Below are 24,824 nucleotides of genomic sequence, written 5' to 3'. Positions count from 1 at the left end.
GGTAAAAACGAAAAATTAACCGGGTGGTGTTACAGTCAAGTACCTACATCAACTGTTTGAAGATGGACTTCATACTAATAAAGGGGTGGTAGTAATAGGTAATATTTTGCGGATGAACCGGTATAAGTAGCACTCAGACTAGATATAATTTTTAAGTAGCTCTAGGCCACAGTTAAATTAGTTTCCCTGAGTGCTTGGCTAGTTATGTTAGTAGATACAGGGCCAAAGCTCCTGTAATGCGTCTGAAACCAGACAGAGGTACAATTCTTAGCAGTGGCCGGGTTTAAGGGGCCGTAAACAAGCGCTCGTGCGGCGACGTCAGCGCTGGGCTGCCCCTCGTCGGCTTTACGACTACCCGTAAACCGCGACCCGCGTGAAACCGCTTCGTTAAGGTCGCCCGTTCGGCTAGCGACACGCAATCAAATACCCTTAATATCGATGTCTTCAAGCTTAGAAGAGCCTAATAATAACCCTCTCACATAACCAAGACAACACGTATGCCGCCATTACTCGCGAGAGTTTAGTCAGATGGGTTTAATATGTTTTCGCAAGTAAACTCATAAATTTTATTGCTACTCGCACCCGCACGTTCGGCAGCAAAGTTTGGAACCCTTTCATCGATTTATTTAGGCTTACGCATGTATTACAGACCTTATCTATGATGGCCAACTAAAAGTTGAGTGCCCTCCATTTGCTGCCGTACATCTTAAGTAATCTTAACTTAACTAATCTCTCATTGCGTTTGGAAGTCAAAATATTTCCATATTTTTATCTGCAAAGTTATAACTTTGCCGGAGAGGATTTTATATCAATTTTGTTAGCCAATGTTTTATCGGTTCTGACTATTCGGGTAAATAATTTATAATGATTTCCCAGAGGGCAGCACAAGAATATCTTATTTGTCTTCGGTGGCTCGAAGAAAGATATATGGAATATCAATATCGAGCGGCCAGTTGCCTAATGATATAAAAATACTTACGTAACTTGGGAAGAAACTGAAACGTCTATCAGGAACTTCAGTCTTATTTAGTTTGATAACTTAGCTTAGATGGTACCTAGTTACACAAAGAATTTGAGTAGTAATTTTCTAATAGAAGGTAGCTTAGTGCATGACTTGGATTAGTTTAAATAGTCACAAATCAGTCACGCTCAGCCAAAAGTTCAACGAAATCGTAGTCTTGTAGGTAATTCATTTTACCTGTAATCGCAATACGTATATGTACTCATAGTATTTTTTCCAAGCACGATTACGGGTAACAGCCACTCTTAAACTTCCCTCCAAGCTTGATGAACGCCTCCCATGAGGCGATAAATATATATCTACTGGCCGTGCTTTCCCGAAAAGGTCTACAGACCCGACGCTTTATCCAACTAAATTATGTAAGGCCTGAGACTATTCCAGGTTGGTTTTAGCCGTCAGACATCACGTAAGGGTATGACGTTAAGCCAAGCTGGGATTACTTTGCTTAATATCGTTAGACGACATCAAAACAATGTCTGTATTCACAATTTTTTTACTTGTGCGTGGAGTAAAAAGCACCCGGGAACCTGTTGGAACTGGGAAAACCGGGCACAGATTTGAGGGAACAGTCGAGTAGGGGTTGAGTTGACCCAGATCCGCGTAATTTCTGCCCGTTTAGTGCGCGCCCTCCGTGTTACGTTTTATATTGTTTCCAAACTTTCGCTTTCGTTTCGCTATCTCTACCTCGAATTGGATAAAAATAATGTCGAGTGTTTACTTTTCTTACACAAAGAAGTCATTTCCTGCCTACTTTTAGTTTCAAATTAAAGAACAATAGTGAATACAAAAGCGGCCGACGCTGTAGTGAATTGTGTACCGAAGGTCGACTTGCAATATCGATTTCGTTTTCTATTCCCTGAATTTGCGTCATTATTGTCATTAACTTGACATTATTCAATTAAGTTTGCAAATTTCTAGGTATTATATATATCTGCTGCGTTTCTTTAACAACTCGGCAATAAACAAATAGTTGCTAAATTTCTTTATTAACTTAGTAATAAAGGGAGCTTCTAAATCAAAAACATATTCTGCATGCAGCAACATAAGTCTAAACTGACGTTATCGTTATATTAGTTTGTTAAACATACTAGTTAAATATTTAACTGTTTGTGACTTTTTACCATTTTCAAACCTAATTTCACCATGAATAAAAACATAAAAAGTCGAGAGATGTTGCGAGCTCTCGCAACATTTACGTCCATCCATCAATCTCTAGTACGGTTTTTTAAGCTTCTTGCTTCTGATTTTATCTTCCTGTGGTAAACATTCAAAGTATAGGTATTCAAACAGATATATTTTACAACGTCAAGTGCCTTTAATAAAGAGTTTAAATGCGGAGTTAGCATTTGCCTGTATAATTGTGACATAAATCGACGTACTTACGGTCCAGGGATTTAAAAAATCTCCGCAAGGCTCATTCCGCTTTAATTGAAACACACGTCCCCGGCTTAAATGCTGAATCCGGTTTTGCGTATGAACCCAGCTCCCGAATTGCTGCTTGTTTAATTAGTTTTCGTTAATTTACAAGGTAAATAACCAGAAGTCGTTAAAATTTTCCCGAAATGAAAATTCATTTAATTAGTCTCACTGCTCAAGTCGGGGGTTGCGAAATTTCCGCCGTATTTCCCGGTTGTTGTAGAATCTTCTATTGTAGATTGACTAACTTTTACAAGGTCGAACACGTGCCTGAAGTATTTTTGTGATAACATTATAATTTCAAATTTGCGCGATATTAATTGTATCTCGGTAGCTCTCGGATACTGGGAAGTGATAAGGGAGTTGCTATTCCTGTCGCTTATTTGCCAGAACGCCATATCAGCGAGTCGACGTCACAGAATCTGGCTCAATTGAAATACGTGACGTGACTCCCAATTTGTTAGATAGCTACCCGCTGTAACTGTAGATGAAAATAGTCCCGAGCTCTATGCGATTTTAATTAAGGTATTTGATAGTAACGTACGTTTTATTTACGGTATTGTTGGAAATTGTTACTATTCTGTGTTGTATTGTGATAGGATTCCTAGTAGCTATTACAGAACTTTCAGTGTTGATATCAATGGCGTACATCCATCTAGAATAAGGAGGGTTGCTGTCATGAGAATTTATCCTAACAAAAGGAAACACTTTCATCTTATTTATGTTTACATTTTAGGTCATATACCTACTTTTTCTTCAATCTGTTCCTCTGATCTTTAATTGCTTATTAAAGTAACAAGAGAATGCGAGTAATTAAGCTCCACAATGTCTCTTTAAGTGCTTTATTATCATAATTAATCCGTTTAATAACACCAGAGTACAACGGGGTGACCTTTTAATGGCTTCAATTGAGTATAATGACCAGTGTTCGGCAAACTTGGTGTCGCACGGGGTTAATGACCTCAATCATTATTCTAATACGGATATGCCGTGGGAATACCGGGATTCGTGTTGTATTACTTCCTTCTACAATATTTCTAATTTTAATAACTTAATGAAATAAAATTATATTACAGTATAATAAATATAATAATGAACAAGGGTGAAGGTTTTACAATACCTAGGTAAACACTAAGCAAATAAACTTTAAATCACAACATGTGAACTTAATGGCCCGAGCAATATAAATCAACGTATTTTCTACTAGAAATGGGTTCTCAACCAATTCCTTATCATTAAACTAGAAAAGGATAGAATTAACTAATAAAGTGACACTGTTTGCCGTCTCTTGCGTCCTAGTTTAGTTTAGACGCAAACAATAGAAAATCCAACTGTGACCTTCGACAAGCCAGGTAGTCGGGTAAATGGTTGTTTATTACTTTAATTAGTTAAGTATATTTTTAACAATACTATATTTAACACAGGTGTAAAAAAAAGGAAGTATGACTTTTAATTTATACGGGAAATTGATACAATACTTTGTTAAAGTGTATCAATGTTTTTAAATAATAATGATACAATTTATGCATTTATTCAGTGTTTAAACGTCTATTTATAAATAAATAACACTTAATATTCTAATACTCAAATTACTTTTTCGACCAAGATCGCGGCGTTTGTGTCATGTCCATATTAAGATTTCGAGTAGGAATCCCGCAGCGTGGCACCAAGTTTGCCGAACACTGATAATGACTCATTTAAAAGATAGTCCGTGTGGTGTTCTGATTGACAATGTGGGCAGCCACTGGGCAATATCACTTGCTCATAAAATGTAGCCGGACCCCACAATTAGATTACTCGTAGCTATGGAGAGATCAGTGAAGTGGTAATGTAATCGTTGCCAGTGGGAGCGCCTTTGTCTGGCCGGGCGGCCGTGACCGCCTCCAAATTACACCGCCTCGGGATACCTACAACTGAATGGCTCCTTGGTGAATTCGTAAATTCCTAACAAGGTTTGACGTGAAATTACATTTACCGCACAATATTTGCGAAATAACTTGAGACGACAGTTGATGACCGCGCGAAATCGCCGTACTACAAACGTAGCCCTCATTTTTCTCTCTGGATATAAACATTATTGAAAATATTTTGACACAATTTGATCAATCAATCACAGCTTTGACACCCACCCTTCGTTTGATTTTTTTCGAATTATTTATAATTATAAGAGTCAAGATAGGAGTATTTAAAAATAACTATGGTCAATATATATCAAATCATGTAAAAACATTTTCCATAATGTCAATATTTTCAGAGAAAAATGTATATGGTTATGGAGGAGCGGTAGTCCCGATTTCTCTTAAAACTTGATTCATTAGCGTGATACATAAAAATATGCTTTAGCTACCGCTGAGACATTTTTATGGACGCGTACATTGATATAAATGTAAATCGTTGCTTACCTTTTATACCAAGATGTACGAAAATATCTCTACCCTCCTTTATAAGGACAGACGTCCTGTTTAATTTATTGTTTTAGGAAAACGGGCAGAGAAAGCAATCTGATTTAGTGAGCTTTGTAGGTCCGTATAACTCCCGAAGGGATCAGGTACAAATGTTTCAGGCGCTTGTGGTTACGTATTTATAGTGTACGCAGTTACAGTAACGTGGGACTATTAACAACCTTGAGCAGTTGACTGACCGGTATTAAGCTAGATATCTTGCTACCTGTGAAACCGTTAGTAATTTAACCATGACGATGAATTAATTTACCAATGTTGGGTTGGGTTTCACCACGTTTCAAAATGAACGAGAGGTAAAGTTCACGGCTGTCACCTCTGAAGACTAGGAATTTAGGGCTGTTAGTGCCTGTCTTGAAGAAGAGACTGTAGTTTTTTATAGCATGTCCATAAGCTACAAGGCTGTATTGTATGCGATTCGGCGTGGTATAAAAAATGTAAACGTTATTCAAGTAACACACGTTGCTGCCTCTAAAGGTTTATCAGTAAAAAAAAATGATACAATGTCGCGGCTGTAAAAACAAGGGCTTTATCTAGATGCCCTCGTTGTTTGCTCTTGAATTTCCGTGTGTGCTGATAACGGCGGATATAAATGCGTTTTTCCTGCCGAAAAAAGCTCTTACGCGATCTTCCTCTACCTGTTCCAGTAATCCTTAGCAAAATAAAAGTGTAGTAATGCTTTACAAGGATCTATTCAATCTATTTTATTACACTACAACATTTTACATGAATTAGACTAATATTTTTTTGACAAATTCAGAAGTGGGATTTACATTGTATAGGCACAAAAAAACAGTGGTTTGCACAGTAAATAAAATATTTATTTTAACTGCGAGTGCTAATTTTAAAATCCGATAAAGTGCCAGATTCTAATGCAGTCAAATTATAAACTATTGATGTAATATTTAATTTAATAAATACCCAAATGCTTAATTCGTCTTCACAGCATGTACTTAAGTCATATTAACACCTATTAATTTGCTCTAACAGCCCAAATTAATACAATATTGTCTCCACCCCACTATTGATTTGACTGGATCAGCCTAGCGAGAGCCGTGGCACAAAGCGCTTTGGTCGAATTGGTCGCTTCACCTCCCTTATTCAAGGAACAACAATGGCCTGTGTTAATTAGCTGCTATCAAGTGCTAGTAATTGGGTCCGTTAATGGAACTCAAGGTATTTAATTTGGAAGGCCCTCCATTATCGTGACACTGTTGATGTGCCCTTGACCTGTGCTTTCGATTGCTCTCTAACATGACAGTTTTATTTTGCCGCGGGTTATTATCGACCGTGTTAGTTTGTTAATAAATTATGACGTGGAGACAATACTTCTTACTACCGTTTGGCGTATTAAAGAAAACCGGGCAAGTGCGAGTCGGACTCGCGCACGAAGGGTTTCCGTACCACAATGCAAAAAAAAAAAAACAAAAAAAAAACGGTCACCCATCCAAGTACTGACCACTCCCGACGTTGCTTAACTTTGGTCAAAAATCACGTTTGTTGTATGGGAGCCCCATTTAAATCTTTATTTTATTCTGTTTTTAGTATTTGTTGTTATATCGGCAACAGAAATACATAATCTGTGAAAATTTCAACTGTCTAGCTATCACGGTTCGTGAGATACAGCCTGGTGACAGACGGACGGACGGACGGACGGACGGACGGACGGACGGACAGCGAAGTCTTAGTAATAGGGTCCCGTTTTACCCTTTGGGTACGGAACCCGAAAATTTTGGTTTTCTGCATACAAATATAAGTCTCATAAACAAATTACGAGTATATAACCTTAAGGCCTGAAACGCTACTTTACGAGTAGTAACATGTTACTAATGCTGAACACCCCCTTAAACGTAAAATCTTTACAGCAAGTACTGTGTGTGATTATAAAAAGTTCGTGTCTATTATAGAACTTTTCAAACAGCTGCATAGTGATGTACTCGTACAGTGGTCTACAGTGATGAGTGTGATGACATCTCAACAATTTTACGAAATTTTGCGTTTTAACTTTTTAAGGTTATAAATTGCACGGTTCAGAAATTCACTTGCAAGTGATTATGATTTTTTTGCACGATTTGAGCTAGTTTGAAAACGTATTCTGTTGAATTAACATACTTTTAGACTCGACTACGAGGATGTATCTACGTGGAGATTAGGTATAATCGATTTTAGCGTCCTTATTCAGAACATACAATACCAACTATTGTAGGTCTCTAGTGCACTGATTAAAGACAGCATATTCGTTCCGTCCGAGCCCCGTAGAGTCGCTTTATATCCGCACCGGAGACCTCTGTGGGGGACGCGGTCGGTCCGCACAAATTGAGTAATGGCCACCTCTCTTGTAGTACTAAGTGGGTTCTATTTTGTTGTACGTGCCACCCGTGTTGGGCCGTGCCTACGTTCTTAAAATAGCATATATTTATGCGAAGTTAAGCTGTACTTTTTATGTGCCCTAATTGAGTACAACACATTAGCTGCTGTATAGTAAATGTGTAAACAGGATAACAATATATGGATAATGCATTGTATTCATTTCTGGTTTTCAAAAGCCGTGATGACTTGCATACTTTTTCAATGGGATTAATGTGAAGTTATTAAAGTTATAGTTACATATGAGTAGTACAAATGTTGTTTACAAACACTAGAATATTTGACGATGAACTTTATTTTCAAGATTCAACTGTCCGCCGAAATAAGTAATTTTTAGAAACAGTCGCTCTGATATCTCTCTCTCCCATAAGCTCCACGCCATTTAAATGGTTATAAAATAAATGATGATGTATCCACAAAATCTGGATTGAATCTTAAGAGTTAATTTTTTTGTTTTAAATTTAAACTGTTTGTAATTTGACACTAGCCGTCGATATCACATATTTCACGTTAACCTATCCGTCAAATATAATCGATGTAAACCCACCTTTAACGTATGTTTTCCCTCCCCAGGCGCAAAGCGACGATGACGACGTCGGGCCCGACGACGTCAACGTCGCGGTTGAAGAGAGCCCTATGACCGAATTCTTCGGTGAGGTAAGTTTATACAATACACATGACACAAATAACAGTATCTACGTGCTAGGAATTAAGGCTCATTTAGACGATGCGAGAACTCGCATGCGAGTTTCATTACATTGCTGGTTTTGATCGGTCGCGGTTGAATTGGACGTAAGCAACAGTCCGCAATGTAACTAAAATCGCATGCCCGTACGAACTGGGGCCTTAGCTTAAAATATGAAAATCGTTAATCAACGAATGTAAATCGAAAAGTAAAACTCTGTCGGGATGACAGGTGCGAGCTTAGAGGATATAACCAACGGAGACGCCATGTATAAAATTTTCGGTACAAAATAGTCTGCCGTTTTTTGCGGGGGAGGGGCACATCAAATGTATAGGTACGTCATGTCAGATAAACGTCAGTCCATACATATGGTTGACCATTGGCCGCCTATTTTCGACAGAGGGGAACGCCTGTTAATGGCGGCTCCATTGTTAATTACTCCGAGGGTGCGAGTGCGACGAAAACTCACGTCATCGTTTTCATACATTATTTAGGTTTCGATTGGCATTTTCTATACACGATTGTCACATTTTCTTATCTTTATGTCGTGTAAAAATTACTTTTTTGGGGCATATCTGTTATAGGTGTAATACTTACCCTTCATATTACAACATCAGGTGTGGTAAACCACGTTAATACCTTTTTCACCGACAAGGGGATGTGACTGTATTTAATGCTTATTTGAGGGATATTCCATATTTCCATAAACTGTCATACAGTTGACATATTGATTTAAACTAACACGATTTTCACAAATAATTTATAAAACTGAATCGGGACTTAATCGCGGTGCATGTTGATATCATTGGTTAGTTATTTTTTATGTACTCAGCTCAACAAAGTATCTAATAGTAGTAGTAGTAAGTGTCTGTCAGAATTTGTACGCGCTTCTTTATTCAAGATATTATTATACTTGAATGACTATTGTATACATTATCTACCATCTGCTTTTGCTATGTCATTGATAATAAAGTAGCAATCTATGTCATATCCTGTTTCTGTAAGAAGTTTCCATAGGATTTATCTTTGACATTAAGACACAATCAAGTTAATTTTACCTTGGGTTTATTTTATCTCAAGGCTTGGGTAACGAAGTAGGTTTTCACTTTTAAGTACATTCTTCCTTTTTTCCTGTTCGGTCTATATGCAGCCAACAAATTAACTCAATGTCTATGACAAGTACAAAAGTTTCCTAATAAATTACGAAACTCTCAAAGTAATTCAAGTTGTTGACAAGAGTGTCATTAATGTAATAAAGCCCCGACAAGAACGGTCGCTCCCCGAGTAAGTAGAAAGATGAGATTAATTTAGAAAATAATATCTTAGGGAGCGTCCATTGCACACGGCGACTTATCGTAGGGAAACAGTGTACCTACCTACTTACTTTTTCACAGCATCGCTAAGTAGCTACTGAATAAGTTAATCTTTTTTGGGACAATCTTACACGTGTCAGCCTAGTCCCGAACATAAAGCTATGCTGAATCAAATCTTCGTCACTGCGAACATTTTTAAGTTACATTTTAAGCCTAACAGTAATAAGATGTATATAATACAGATTGTATCTTCTGGCCTCTTATTACTTTCGAAAATAAATGTTAGATCTCATTCTCTGACGTACGATATCGTATGTCTACCTACATGGAACCTTAAGCGTTACATCCAGTAAGCGTTACAATAAGAGATACACTTAATTGAACTTGACCTCGCATTGTCTTTGTGGGATGCTCGTTCTTTTCTTTTTGTTTTCTTTTTCAGACTCAAAATCCTGACCGTCAGAATTTATTTTCTTCATTTATGCATTGGATGTATCAACGTGGCAAGAGAGATACTCGTGGCATTACCGAGTTCTCGAATTTTGTAACCAATGTATGTAACTATAACCAAGTTGTATTATTAACAATGTGCCGCTTTCATTCTAACATGTGTTCAGTGCAGGGTTTTATACGTTAAGTCAAGGATAATAACTTAGAGAAGAGTTGTATAAGATAACTTATCAGGCGCAATGCATGCTCTTCATGTAGCCACAAAGGCTCTTGTGCCCAAGTTCTACTCTATGAGTGAACTAGTTTCTACTGCCTTTTTTCTACTTTGTGTTTGGTTATATATCAGGATTATATAATAGAGCGCGCGACTTTTGAACTTAAACGACACTGTCGTTATCATGGTTTACCAAAAGTATGTAGGTAGCAGAAGGACTGAACATCTTTTGCAGATTAACGCCAAAGTATGTTTCTGACTATTTATAATTACATTAGTGTTTCTTTGGTATGAGTATTGCTGATTTAATGACTAGAATATACTATGATTTAGTTTCACATTAACTGTACTGAATTTTCTTTGAATGCATAGATGAGACTTTATAATTCTCCGACTAGAATCCTATAATCCTTTCGCTGAGCATGTGCATTTCCATTAAAGTTTACACGGTGAAGGGGATTTATTCTCATTTATTCCTATATGGTTTAGGTAGGTATGTTGTATTTTATAAACTACATATTTTTAAGTTTGATGGAACTCAAAAACATATGCAGTTGTTCTGGGTCATTTTATGAAACTTATAAAGGTTGTACACATGTGTAAAAACAGCACATACAAGCAATAAATAGTGCAGAAATGATTTGGACGCTCTCTGTTATAAACAACGAGACAAGCTCAATAGCCGCACTACTGCATTTGGACATTTGGGTCGCAACGACTATAGTAATCCTCTTACGGGACAAGGATCCGCAAAATCCAACAAACTTTCTTATTTGACAAAATAGGATCCCGCCCTGTTCGCAATATAAATGTTTATTACTCCGTATTTGTCAACATCAAATATTTTCATTCAACTCCAGAACGTAAAAATAGCGTCCCACCAACGCTTTCGAGAGGTGTTACGTTTTACTTGGCAACAAAGCCCGCGGACAGGAAACAGGAACTATAGAGAGCCTCCGATACCGGCAGTAAACACGTGTTTTTGCAATCCGTGAATATCGGCAGCACCACACGGCACTTTTATAAAAGTTGCAGCTTGTTGCTCGCCATTGTTTCACCGTTGTTCTGTTGGACAACATGTTTATTGTTCGTTCGCGTTGTACCTATTATGTATTACGTGAGCTCGTCCACCAAGTTCGTTATACATTTTAACGTCTAACTCTGCCGCATTCGCGTGCCGAGCACGTGTCGTGTCGATGTTTTGAAACAGAAAAAAAGCAATAAGGGACCGTTTCCGTCCCGCCGTTCCCTCTGATTAATGGGTGTGGCCGCAAGAATTTTGGCTGGCTGATGTTGATATCGGTTACTTACATTTAAATAGGCACTCGAAACTCCTTTATTAGCTCGATCCATTAAGATTTCTCGTGATTTAACTTCTCGCTAACTCATTTCTCAATTTTGACAATTATTATCGGATCTATTTTTAGCAACGTAAAAGAAAATGATTTTCTAGTGACTTCTTTTTATACATCCTTTGAAAAGCGTTCCTTTTCATAAGTCTGCTTGGTGGTGTGTGAATGGGGGACATAATAAATGAGCATAATGGGTGGGGTTGTCAGCGGGGGTGGCGAGCCAGATTCTATTGCGACATTCAAACAATACGTGGCCCTCAATTAGTGGTAGATGGATGATCATACATGCTCTTTTCCCGCCATTTATTTTAACAATACCTGTTAAAGGTCATAAAAACTGTTTCAAAGTATCTACCTTCTACAAAGTTTTATTTGTATATTGATGAATTGATTCATTCATAAAAAGTAAGGGCTTTGTTATTTTTGTTACAAAACACTCGAAAGTTTCGTGGCGAAAAATGTGTAAAAGTGCCGAAACTTGAGCACAAAAGAAAGTTTTTCTTCTCGTCTACAGATACTCCGTGATTCGTCACACAGTTTTTTTTGGGATATAGTAATTGTTGTTTTGTGAAGTATTGGCTTGTGATATAGCTGAAAAGTTACATGTTTGATTACTTTGAACTACAAAATTTCTCTACACTCTCGCAATATTATTTCGTGACAAACATTTCATTTCAATTATTCACATCCATCAAATTCTCGTTTAAACATACATTGCTAAGCTCCCCCATACGTGTAATGTATTTATACTCCGTATTGTTAATATTATAAACGGCCCCGGAATTTTCTTGGCAAATTGTAATATGACACGTTGTAAGAAAAGTCGATAAAATTCAACGTCCGCCTTTCTCGTATCAAAATTCGCCATGAAATTTCCGACCCAGGTTGTAAAACTGACTTATTCTCATGAAACAGCGTGCAAACATACTGTAATCCTGTTTAACTTGTAGATTTTGTTTACATATTGTTTGCTATTTTCGTGCATGAGCCGCGGACTAGGTTTTACATTAATCTCGACATTCACCAAGCAAAGTTAACTAGTTAGTAGTTACGCTAAGTAATGAAACGATTGCCCACTGCATATGAAACAAATGCGCCACTGCAACTTACCATAAACATCAATTGTGTATATTTGACTGACCTTAATCGGTTAAAAAAACTGAGTAATATACGAATGAATTAACTATGTAATTAATTTACGAGTAGGTAAAGGTAAACGCTAAAAGTAAAGCTAGGGTAAAAAATAATGTGCGCATAGACGTATGGACTGTTCTAGATTGACTTAAATAATATCTAACACGTACCTACTGAATACCAACATACAACAGATAGCTATCTAAGTACGTCACGTTATAATTAAAATTGAGGACATACGGACGAATCAATGAGTCGTCCATCAATTAGATAAGCTTGCTAAAATTTCGGGTACAGTTCAACCCAGTTTCGCCGGCAAATTTGTAACTTTGTAAAGTTTGTAACAACCTTGCCGTAACCTCCTCTTCAGTCAACCTGTCTTGCCTCGCGACAGGCCTTCGCTATATCGTTCCAATCTATGCAAAGGACGGCGCTTGTTCTTGTATTGAAGCTAGGCCTTGTTAAACACTTTAAACAACCTGCTATGCAGCATGATCACATGATCTCGATAGTTAAGTGGCTTCTGCGCGAAATTTTCAGTCCGGGTACGAAATAACATTTGATATTTAACTTTTAAGAAAACTGGCCTAATCCCATCAAGACATAGTTTCTCACTCTAAGTTGAAGTGAAAAGTCAGATGGAAGTTGCTTTCGTAATAACTAAGAAAGTGCTGAGATAAGGAGGATTGTAAAACATTATCACAATATTGCGAGAGATTAGGCCTGTAATAGTGTATAATAGTTTCATTTTAGTAACAAAACTTCCGTGAGACGCAAAAAACGTCATTATTGATATCACGGAGGTAAAAATCTAACGATTCGTATCTATGCAGTCAAATAATTAGTCAAGTATGATTTCGTCGGCTGACAAGCAAAAGTCACTAACACCATTGAAATTATTGGTCAATAAACCGTGTTACAAGTGTAATAAAGTGATTGTTACTTTAATTTTTTGATAGTACTTAACTGACTTTTGCTTGTCACCCGACGATTTGCTTTTGTGCGTAAATTTTACCAGCCCTTAGTACCGTTTTGTACCTTAATAGGTACAAAACGTGACGGAAAATTTGACTAACGGCAACATTCAACTAACTGAAAATGTAGGAATATAAAACTCTTACAGCGAAACTAGCTGGGCAAAATCAACTGATTACATTACGCTGCGCTGCCGTTGGATCTTTCTTACCAAGACATAAATTCATTTCTCTAAAGAGTCTAAAGAATAAAAACGTAGTTCATTTCTGAACTCATGTCATTCATGACATGAATTCAGAATTATAAGAATTATAAGATTCATTCACACTCATAGTAGTAAAGTTATCTAATCTGGATATGCTTTCTGCATTTAATAACAAACAAATATGTGCAATTATCTGGTTGCGTTCTCAATTATAAATAATTACATCATTATGAGATGTAAAAAGTTTTGGGCCTATGAATTTATTTAGGTATGTAGAGTCATTCCAAGCTATAGTTCGTTTTTTTAGCATTAGAAAGAAGGTAAACAATCTTGACATGTCTTTTAATTTTAAACCGCTTTTAATAAATCAGTAACTATTACTTATGAAAGCAGAAGAATATAAATGATCGTATTAAATTTATAATTGTTATATATTTGCCGTGACTTATTTTTAAAACGTGTTTTTCAATTAAAAGACACATCAAGATTGTTTACCTTATTTCTAATGCTAAAAAAACGAACTTTATGCATCATGGACTTTGCAATAACGAAGTGTGGAATGGTCATCCATAAACGTCAAATTATTGAAACTATGTCTCTATCTCTAATTCTGTTATATTAGGTGCAAAGTAGAGACTTTCTAGGCCTCTGCTTAGTTTAATACCATAATATTCCAAAGCAGGGATTTTCTACATGTTAATTTTATTATAACATTGATCATTTAACACTCTTTATAAATAAGGCTATATGTCAGTTTGGGTTCATTATAGGATTGTTATTTATAAAAAATATCAGTATAATGAAGAACGTTCCACTATGTTACTATGTTACTAAAAAGTCAAACTCTGAGAGTCACAAGACTCCGGGCGGTTGACATAGATAGTATTTCTTTTATATGATGGATGATCTACGAGATGAGAATATCGTCACGTCACAGAGAAATAACGTAGCAGAATACGACCTTCGCACACCGCACACAGCGTTTTTTGTAGCGTATATAAATTTATATTTGATAACACTGGAAGATGCTGTTTTTAAAACTATCCACTTGAAAATGGAATTTGAATTCATTAAATATTCAATTAAACGTTGGTACCTTCTGCAGATACATATTTAATTAGGTACATAATTTGACAGTTTATGTGCACTGGTCACGCGAATTAATGCAACAACAGGTATATTATCAAGTGTGACAAAACTCAAAGTAGCTCATTATTAGCATTTTTAGTGTTCCGTACAAAACTTTGTTTACGGAACACTTATGGGATCACTTCGGTCTTGTTTTTTATTACTTTACTCATGAGCTCACGACTATGCAAAAATGAACCTAAAGACACACACAGCTCTAAAGATACTGGTTAATTATGTAACTTATTTAAAATTACCTACTTAGAATATTTTCATACTTTCAGTACACGGTTACTTGACTGGTCCCGTATCCAAGTCGCAAGTGTAATTACTCATAGACTAACCCTGCATTATTACATTGCTCGTGACAGGCGGCACAGGCAGCGATTCCTTGACCCTGTACACTACACGCCTTTTTCTTATTGTACTGGAGTCAGTTACGGATCGCTGCCATATATGACCCAAAATTTTTTTATTAAGCTATGAGCTTCATCACATATGATCTCTGAGTAATTCTAAGCATTTCTAGCCTCGGAGGCGATAAGAAGCGTGCGTCTAGTCGAGGAGGGCGGGGTACAAAGATGGCCGCCACCCGTCATCATTCAAAAAAATCTGTTCTGGTCTTAGTGTTTACTAGGGCAAGTTTGGTATCATTTTCGTATAAACCGAAGACGTAGAATTCATTGCTGATATTTGTTTTTTTCAGTTTCATAGTAATTTTGCAAGAAAAACGTAAAAAGATAAAAATTCTGGATGGAGGTTTTTGCTTTGAGAGCTAATAACTTTTGTATAGTGGCCAAAAGTGTCATACAAAAAATACTATAATAAAGCGCAATTCATGCAGCTTCTAAACATATACATGTTTAGTAATATCCTACTGCATAAAGATGGTGGAAAAATTATTACATGACCGCAGCGCGGGTAGTTGGACTCTCGCTAGGCGGCATTTATCTTACAAAATGGTCGAGTACGAGTATCTACGTAGGTAACTATGCTTACTTTGCTAGATTTTATGATGACGAATAAAATGCTTTCTGTATATTTAATGTCCGCAGTTTCCAGTACACAGACATAATTCTGGTATGGGTTAAAAAAATAGACACAGGTATCCCCATGTCTAAAGAGGAGGGCGGCTCGCTTAACAAATAAGATCATGTACAACCGCAATTTCAGGTTGGGTTAGGTTAGGTTCGTTAGTTACCTTTTATCCCTCAGAGCAGAAAATAGAAGCCCCGCGAGGCGGGGCTTCGTTGGTTTGTCACCAAGTCATACTTGCATAACCTATATTAGTATGACAAATATACATAGCTGTTATGATTTCTAAATGTAAGCTCTCCGCATAATAGTTATTTGTTTTACAAGGGGGCAAAGTTGTTGTTTAACCGCTCGTGCTAATATTGAGGCCCCACTCAAATCGTTGCAAGTGCATTAAAATTAAAGTGCATAAATTTATGTCTGTAGGATGAATTATGTCTGGATGAAAGTTTTTTATTCGTCATCATAAAATCTAGCAAAGTAAGCATACCTACGTAGATACTCGTACTCGATCATTTTGTAAGATAAACGACGGTCCGCAAGATAAACGAAAGTCCAACTGCCCGCGCTGCGGTCATTTAATAATTTTTTCACCATCTTTTTGCAGTAGGATATTACTCAACGTGTATATGTTTAGAATCTGCATGAATTACGCTTTATTATAGTATTTTTTATATGATATTTTTGGCTACTATACAAAAGTTATTAGCTCTCAAAGCAAATATCTCCATCCTAAATTTTCATCTTTTTATGTTTTTCTTGTAAAATTACTATGGAGCTGAAAAAAACAAATATCAGCAATGAATTCTACGTCTTCGGTTTATACGAAAATGATACCAAACTTGCCCTAGTAGCCTCAGGACCAGAACAGATTTTTTTGAATGATGACGGGTGGCGGCCATCTTTGTACCCCCCCTCCCCTTATGGCCTCCCAGGCTTGAAATGCTTAGAATTACTCAAAGATCATATGTGATGAAGCTCATAGTTTAATAAAAATTTTTTGGGTCAACTTCATAACTGACTCCGCTATTGTGCCGCAACTTTATACTTTGCTTTTCATTTCATCCACTTGTTCAGAAGTTGTAAGGATAATTGCCATACCCTACTAGGATTTAGGGTACCATGCGATCTTTTTCCATTGTAACATCTATATTGTATTGTACAATGGTGTGCAATAAACGATACTATACAAAAAACAACTATTAGGTACTAAAAAAATTATAATGTTCAGGATATTATGGCCTGCAAAAGCGAACGACAGACGACAACTTTGGACTTAGCTTCAATGGCTTGATTGTCAGTATTAATATAGTCCGATTTCTGCACTATTATTTCCTCTACCTACGCTAAAGATGTAGTAGACATTCGTCGCGTCAACGTAATTCCGTATGCGCGATCCCCTAACCCCAAACACTTCGCGTAGGTTTCCTTTCGTGCCGCGAATACGCCATGCGTTTGCGTTTTCATTTAATCCACAACTACTTTGCGACATAAATATTCACGCCGTGGCGGGTATTCATCGTAATCGTGCAGTTCATTTACATGTTATTATGTGTGATGTGCTAACGTGGTATTACTGTCGTGTCCTCATTTGACCATCAGTCTCGATGTGGGAAGATTTCTTTATACTTACATTAATATCATTTTCTATAAGCTGCCGCCTCATAGTAAGCGAGTTCTGATTGTTCTGAAGAATCAAAGATATACATGTACATATACATACATTATTTATCATAAATTGGACTTTACAGCCATATTAAAAGGTGTGCCGCACTTCCGATCTCCGACGGCGCACAGACCTCTTCTTAATAAGCTGTCGCTGCAACAATCATCTATCAAGATGCTGTGGCCAATGATGATGAAACAAAAGTGAATCTACACTACATAGGTTAAGAGCCAAAACCGATATAAGTATTGAGAACTGATATCATTATTTTGGGATATACAGAATGGTGAAAACCGGCCCTTCGCAAAGGAAACCAATTCATGCTTACAAGCGAGTCCCTCGATTATTTATACATGTTCCCAGTAAAGGTTGGAGGGATTATATGCTACACTGGAAGTTAACACTCAACTCAACCAAACTCGCAGGTATTTAAATACTTTAACTTACAAAACCGAGGCTCAAATGGACCCACAGCCTATGAGCGTACGCCACGAACACTGGATGGAGCTTTGAATAGAGCGTAACGCTTATGCGGGGCGAGGACAGCCCACTGAAATGTAAAGGCCATATATTCCCATAATTCTCCGGCCATCCAATGTAACAAGACCTCTAAGTCCGTGACAGCTGTGGATAATCAGAGAGCACGCGTGTACTGGTTCATTTGAGCCTCCGACTCGTCCGAGCTAGATAAGGAATGGCATCAAAGTTCTGTGGAGATTAGTCCCAAGCGTTGCAGAACAGGTTAATTACAGAGTCGAGCTCGCTCGGTTGAGGACCGGGACCGCTCTGTTTAAGCGAACGTCAACTGGAGTTCCGTTTATACCAAAACGTTGATTTTAGAGCGTTTGCGACTCCTAAAATTTACGTGCCGGAAAATGTTCTATGTATATTTGATTAAGAGAACTCTTCTTTCATGTCTTTATTTTATTATCTTCAAACTTGTTCTTTGACTGGGTACCGAAATTTGGGTGTAACCCACGGGACTGAGAGAACCTAATATAAACATGCAATCATGACTATTTTTACTTGAAGAATAATAATGCCATTTTCTGTGATCACGTTTTTTGTTTTGTTAGTAAATGTTAGTGTTTAAAATGTATGAACTAATTCCCTAAAATCTTGGAATAAGTATAATAACAAGAACAAATACCACCAGCATATAAAATCCTTTCATATTTTTGATATTATAACGAATTATTTACTTACATGTCTACATGTATTGGAAGTTCCATTCCTCCGTCGCTCAATATCATTTTTAGTGTTCCGTACAAAACTTTGTTCACGGAACACTTATGGGATCACTTCGATCTTGTTTATATGGACGAAACGCCAGCTCAGCACCTCCTTCGGCTATTTTCTTCGTCTAAACAACGTGACCTATATCCGCTCTCTGACTAGGTTTATATCAGAGGGCATTATACGCGGAGTCGGTTCCCACGCACTGCCTCAGTAGTGTTTACGTTGTAGGTATGTTGCTTTATTGCGCGAAAATTGCTGTAAACTGTTGAGTGTTAACCATTCATGTGTTTACGTCATTCTCGTCTGGCTTTGCCGAGTCAATACTGAATAATCTTGTTTTTGTACATTACGGCTGGTCCGGGCGAATAATATGCTACCATTTTTAACAAAATTTCAAAACTGTGTACATATTTACGTTTTCTTAAGAGTCGATATGTAACCTAGTTATTTCTTTATAGTGCTTCTAGCATACAATAGGTTGTTTAGTACAATTGTAATGTTTTAAAGAAATAATTAACTAACTTTCGTTTCAGATTTCTTTTTTATACTTGTAAGGTATTTAATGAAAATAAATCTTTTCCTTCAAGAATCAGTCAGAAGGAAGCATTTCAGCAATTTTATAACAGACACTAACCACGCCCTCATCTAATTCCCGTCTACCCCGGGGTTTTCCTTGCCGGGATACAGGGTTTTTTAGTGATGTTAACAAACCTTTAACGCGCCCGGGATTCGCGCGGCGCACATTAACGAAGACTTATGGTATATTTATTTAAAACACGTTTAGAATACACAGGAAAATTCTCAAAATTCCTGCGGAGCTAAATAACTGCTGGTGAAATTAAAATATGCTTTTCGTTTTGGTTGATTTCCGCAAAGCCTTTTAGCGCTCTACGTATAGTTAAAATTTTTCGAACTGATCTTGTTCACTTACCTGTACTAACAATGGCATTGTTCTATTACAATCCTATTATCTGCTTTTGTTCTCGTAGGCGCCAACCAATTTACTTACAAAATAAGTTCGAAGTACATTGCATGTATATTGAATTTAAAACCTTATTTCTTGTTGAATGGGGTTAAAATGGTCTAAAAAGATAATATCATATTCAATCTTTTGGAAAGTCACATGCACCTTAGCCACGACAGGGACGTATTCTGGTATTAAATAAAATATGTAGAAAGATAAAAATGTATAATTATTAAATAATAATTTATTATACACATTAGTTAACAAAAATAATCACATTTAATCAAAATCAACAAGTTCTTATACAAATATATATCAATATTCAATCTGCGAAATGTTTTACATGCTACTAGAGGCAAAAAAAGTTACATAATTGTATATATAAAAAAATAATCGCATGTGTCCAAAATCAACAGATTCTTATACAAAAATATGCCTATAATCTTAACACACACAATTTGATAACAGGCCAGGTAATTATTTTTTATTGGTGTCTCGCTCGCTCTCTTAGGTATACTTTTAGGTATAGGTCAGAAAAAATTACCACTAAATAACATTCCGACATAAACAGATAAACCACGTGCTTATCAATTGCAACAATGCGAGTACGACCCTGGCGGCACATCTGTTATCTCTAAATGCAAAACGTATGAAGTGTTATTCTTACCTTCAAAGCAATTTTATCCTTATGATAAGACTATAGAGCCGATAATATAATGAAATTTTATGGTATCTCATAGCTGTTTTTCTACTGAGTGCATTCTTTTTGAGTGTCGATGGTGGTTAAATGCAAAAAAGTTAGGTTAGCCATTATTTAGTTAGTGTATTTTGTAGTCTATTGTTTAAAGAAATAGAGTCGTTAATCTATACTAACATTTCAAGGCGGTTATAATCTGCTTTTACTACGAGGTGATTATCCTAATTTGTGGTTTACCATCCACCAGATAATAGGATTGTAATAGAACAATGCCATTGTTAGTACAGGTAAGTGAACAAGATCAGTTCAAAAAATTTTAACTATATACGTGTGTTAAAACACGGCTCGAGGTAACGAAGTTCTGTTTATAGCAAAATGTTACTGTTTTTGATTATAGAATGTTGTCGTCTCTCATCGTCATCGTATTACATTGTACTTAATTAGAGTTAAGCTGCTATGAAAAGGCTAATGAGTAATGATGTGCCCTCAGCTGAGCTCACAAGTGAAAATATCGTCACATAAATCACCATTATACATTTCGCAACTCATTAATAGTAAATCATTTCCTGACTTAATTAGAACACATAAGAATGTCGTTAAAAGTAAAATCTGATCACGCTTAGTTTGCTCAAACTTGGTGGTAAGAATGCATACAATATCCCTATTAGCTCCATTTTGACGTAGCACTTGGCATGAAAACTTACCGTGGTCCGACTCTAACGCTTGTACTGAAACCGCTCATGCAACGCGTAAACGCTTCGCACCAAAGGAAAAACATGATTCATATCATAAGTTTTGGTGTGGTCAGCTCAACCCTTTATTGAATATTTCACAAAGTACCTATAATTGCTCGATATAATCCCTAGACTACGAAGCGCCAATTTAATACAGCTAGGCGTGAAAACCCGCCGCTACAATAGTACATTGTGCAACATGGGGCGTAAGTTGAATATTGCAAACGAGAGTAAGTTAAATCGCGACGGCTTGCCGGAGCAATATTATTACGCCCCGAGTTACACACAATGTTTTTCATCACACTTGCGATACAAAAATTAAGTATAAAGACAAATAGCTGTTAATTATGGCACTATAAAATTCATAACTCCCTAGGGAGAACGCTTTTTCTATAACTCCCGCTAAACCTGCGTGCAATTCCACATTTACTGAGCGAGTGTGATGAAAAACAAATTATGTGACTGAGCAAATCGTGCGGTAATTCCTTTGAACATTGGGTAATGCATCGCTTGTTGCGGACTTGTTCTTTATCAGTTTTAACTCAAGTAAATAAGATAACATCGTTTTTACGTAACATATCACTGGTGTCTTCTGAACAAATGTTTACCTACTAAAAGTGCACATCCTTGAGTGATTCCTATCTAGCTATACATTTTACTATTTAGCTATCAATCTACTATACGATTTACTTCACATAATACTCATTCATTACTCTCAAATAAGTCATATTCATAGAATGGTTACATATCAGAATACCGAAAACTGATTTACCTAATGTTGAATTACTTATGCTTGATTCACCTATTTTTAAATTACCTATCGATCATTTTACCTAAACATTGACTGACCTAAGTTTATAATACCTAAGCTCAAATAACCTAATGGACAAAACACCTAATGCACGATATACCTAATGCACGTTTTACCTACTGCATGTTTCACCTAAAGCTATTATACCTAATGCACGAATCACCTATAGCTGATATACCTAATGGACGATACACCTAAAGCTGATATACCTAATGAACGATGTACCTAAACTTGATTTACCTAATGGACGAAATACCTAAAACTGTTAAACCTATCGCACGAAATACCTAAAGTTGATATACTTCTTAAACGAATTACCTAATGTCGATATGCCTAATGCACGGAATACCTAAAGTCTACATACCTAGTACAGAATTCATATCATTTTGCCGAATGATCAAGTGGCAACTCCACCCAATAAATCGTATGATTTCCCAACCTTACAGTAGAAACTGTTTGTTTGGATAACAACTTACTTTTTAGGTACTAGAATGATTTTGTAAATCTAATACAAAATTAGTTATCTTATCAAAAACTTAATTTTTGTAAGTTAACATCATGACGATGAAATAAAAGTCGGTTTTGGCACTATTTGGTCGCAGTTAACCTAACACGCTCCTCCTCGCTTTGCTCGTCGTCGCACCTATCTCTACTCTGGCAAATGACTAGACCTTATATTATAATAAAAAATAGTAAGCCAATTGAATGATTTGGCTATAAAAAAAATACCAAATGTTGTATGTCCTAATAATATCCTACTAAACAATAATTAGGTATATTTTTGATTTTAGGTACATATTTCGTTCATTAAGTGCATCGACTTCAGGTATTTCGTGCATTAGGTGTATTGAATTTAGGTATTTCGTTCATTAGGTATGTTAACTTTAGGTGATTCGATCATTAGGTATACCGACTTTAGGTAATTCGTGCAGTAGGTATATTAACTTTAGGCAATTCGATTATTAGGTATACCGAGTTTAGGTATTCCGTGCATTAGGTATATCAACATTAGGTGTTTCGTGTATTACGTATATTAGCTTTAGGTATTTCGAGTATTAGGTGTTTCAACTTTAGGTAAATCGAGCATAGGTATTCTGAGCTTAGGTAAACCAATTGTAGGTGAAACGTGCAATAGCTAATTCGTTCATTAGGTGTTATGAGCTTAGGTTAATTGATCATTAGGTATTTAAAAAAATAGGTGAAACGAGCATAGGTGATTCAACGTTAGGTAAATCGATTTTCGGTATTCTGATATGTAACCCATAGAATCTTATCTTGCGTCTGAATTCTCTAACTTTCACTGAGTTTACGAACCCTACGACCCTAGGGTCCTAATCCTAATCCAAGTTTTAAAAGTACATATAAAAAAACGCTGCCTGTGCTACGGCGTAGCGCGTCGCAGCATTTTACATATTTGAAACTTAAGTCCCTCTTACGGGTCGATTCTGAAAATGAATTAGATCTCTACTAGACTTCAACAAGTTACAATATGGATAATTTAAAGATATTTGTAAGATAGGTATGTCAAATTTGACGTTTCCGCGATTCTGGAGGTCCTCTTGAACGATTTCGACAAGTTATGACTTAGATATCCAAGTCACATCTAGTCGATATCTAATGTAAATCTAGTTCATCTCTATATTGTCTCTAGATCTTGTGATTATCTCGTTTCCCGAATACGCGTGTTAGACTCGCCCGTGACGCAGGTGTTTCGTGATACATATTTGATCAAAATAAATATGAGTGTAGATCTGTTGCATTATTTCAGTTAGCGTTAATATATTTTTATTGTGGTCACGAACAGCGTTTGAATCTAAAATTGGTAAAACCATTGCAGGCTTATAAAAGAAAAACTTTTATTAAGCGGCAAAGATTCTTTCAATGCGTACCAACTCCCGGACTTCTGAACCGGATATTGGATCGGGCGTTTTTCCTCCTAATGCGAAAAAAGTGCTAGGATCAAACACAGGCTCAATCTTTCCAATCAAATTGTTACAGTGGTTCCTTATTGCGATCGACTTTTTCCGACACGACTCCATTTCAAAAAAACTGTTTCCAGCCACAATTTCCTCTAGTTACACGTCTGTAACTTGTAAACATACGGACTTATAACGGTGTTCCTTATATCCGAAAGTGTATGAAAGAGAAACTAACCTGTCTATCATGAAAATTCGATTATTATCAATTAACTCTCCAGTCTCCACACATTTATTGCTGTTTTTACATTTATATTGTAACTTTAATAGTCTCCTGCGATTCCTTCATTTAGGGGTGGAGTTGCTTTGAGCGCTGATGTACATCGCCGTTTTCAGAACTTATTTGATTTGGGCTAAATTATACAAACTGTTTCGGGCTAAGTGGGTTTCTCTCTCCCTCTTCCTTTCATAGTCGGATATTTCTGTCTCTGCTCTTTTTTTCTCCGCATTCAAACATAATACCTAAGTATAGTAAAACTCAATATAAAACGCTATTGATGCTGTATGCCGGCTCTCGCACTTGTAACAATAGCGGCGAGGTTATCGCGCGGCGTCCGATAGCGACTATCGCAGTAATCTCATTAATTGGTGAATCACGCGCAGAGCCGACTTATCAATACGGAATGTACACTCTGCGTCCGATGAATAACTTGAAAGATCCAATAAACAAAAGATAATCCATTTAGTACATAGCATCTTGCTATTATCCATGATGTCTTCTTCTTCCTCGCGTTAACCCGGCATTTTTCCACGGCTCACATAGGAGCCTGGGGTCCGCTTGACAACTAATCCCATGATTTGACGTAGGCACTAGTTTTTACGAAAGCGACTGCCATCTGACCTTCCAACCCAGAGGGGAAACTGGGCCTTATTGGGATTAGTCCGGTTTCCTCACGATGTTTTCCTTCACCGAAAAGCGACTAGTAAATATCAAATGATATTTCGTACATAAGTTCCGAAAAACTCATTGGTACGAGCCGGGG

General features: G+C 36.7%; 1 protein-coding gene across 7 annotated transcripts in view; it reads left to right on the top strand.

The window, feature by feature from the left end:
• LOC134665327 (syntaxin-1A) overlaps window positions 1–24,824 on the top strand; it is an 81,505-nt gene that overhangs the window by 14,589 nt on the left and 42,092 nt on the right. For all 7 annotated transcript variants that reach the window (XR_010098356.1, XM_063522251.1, XM_063522252.1 and 4 more), the window contains exon 2: window positions 7,837–7,920. Coding sequence is in view for 6 of the 7 variants with exons in the window: in XM_063522251.1 (XP_063378321.1) it covers window positions 7,837–7,920 (84 nt within the window). In the remaining variant the exon portion in view is untranslated. The remainder of the gene's footprint in view (window positions 1–7,836; window positions 7,921–24,824) is intronic.

The sequence above is a fragment of the Cydia fagiglandana genome, chromosome 6 (assembly GCF_963556715.1).
Source record: "Cydia fagiglandana chromosome 6, ilCydFagi1.1, whole genome shotgun sequence".
NCBI classification, from domain to species: domain Eukaryota; kingdom Metazoa; phylum Arthropoda; class Insecta; order Lepidoptera; family Tortricidae; genus Cydia; species Cydia fagiglandana.
Note: the sequence above shows the minus strand (reverse complement) of the source record. Positions and strands in the feature narration are given on the sequence as shown.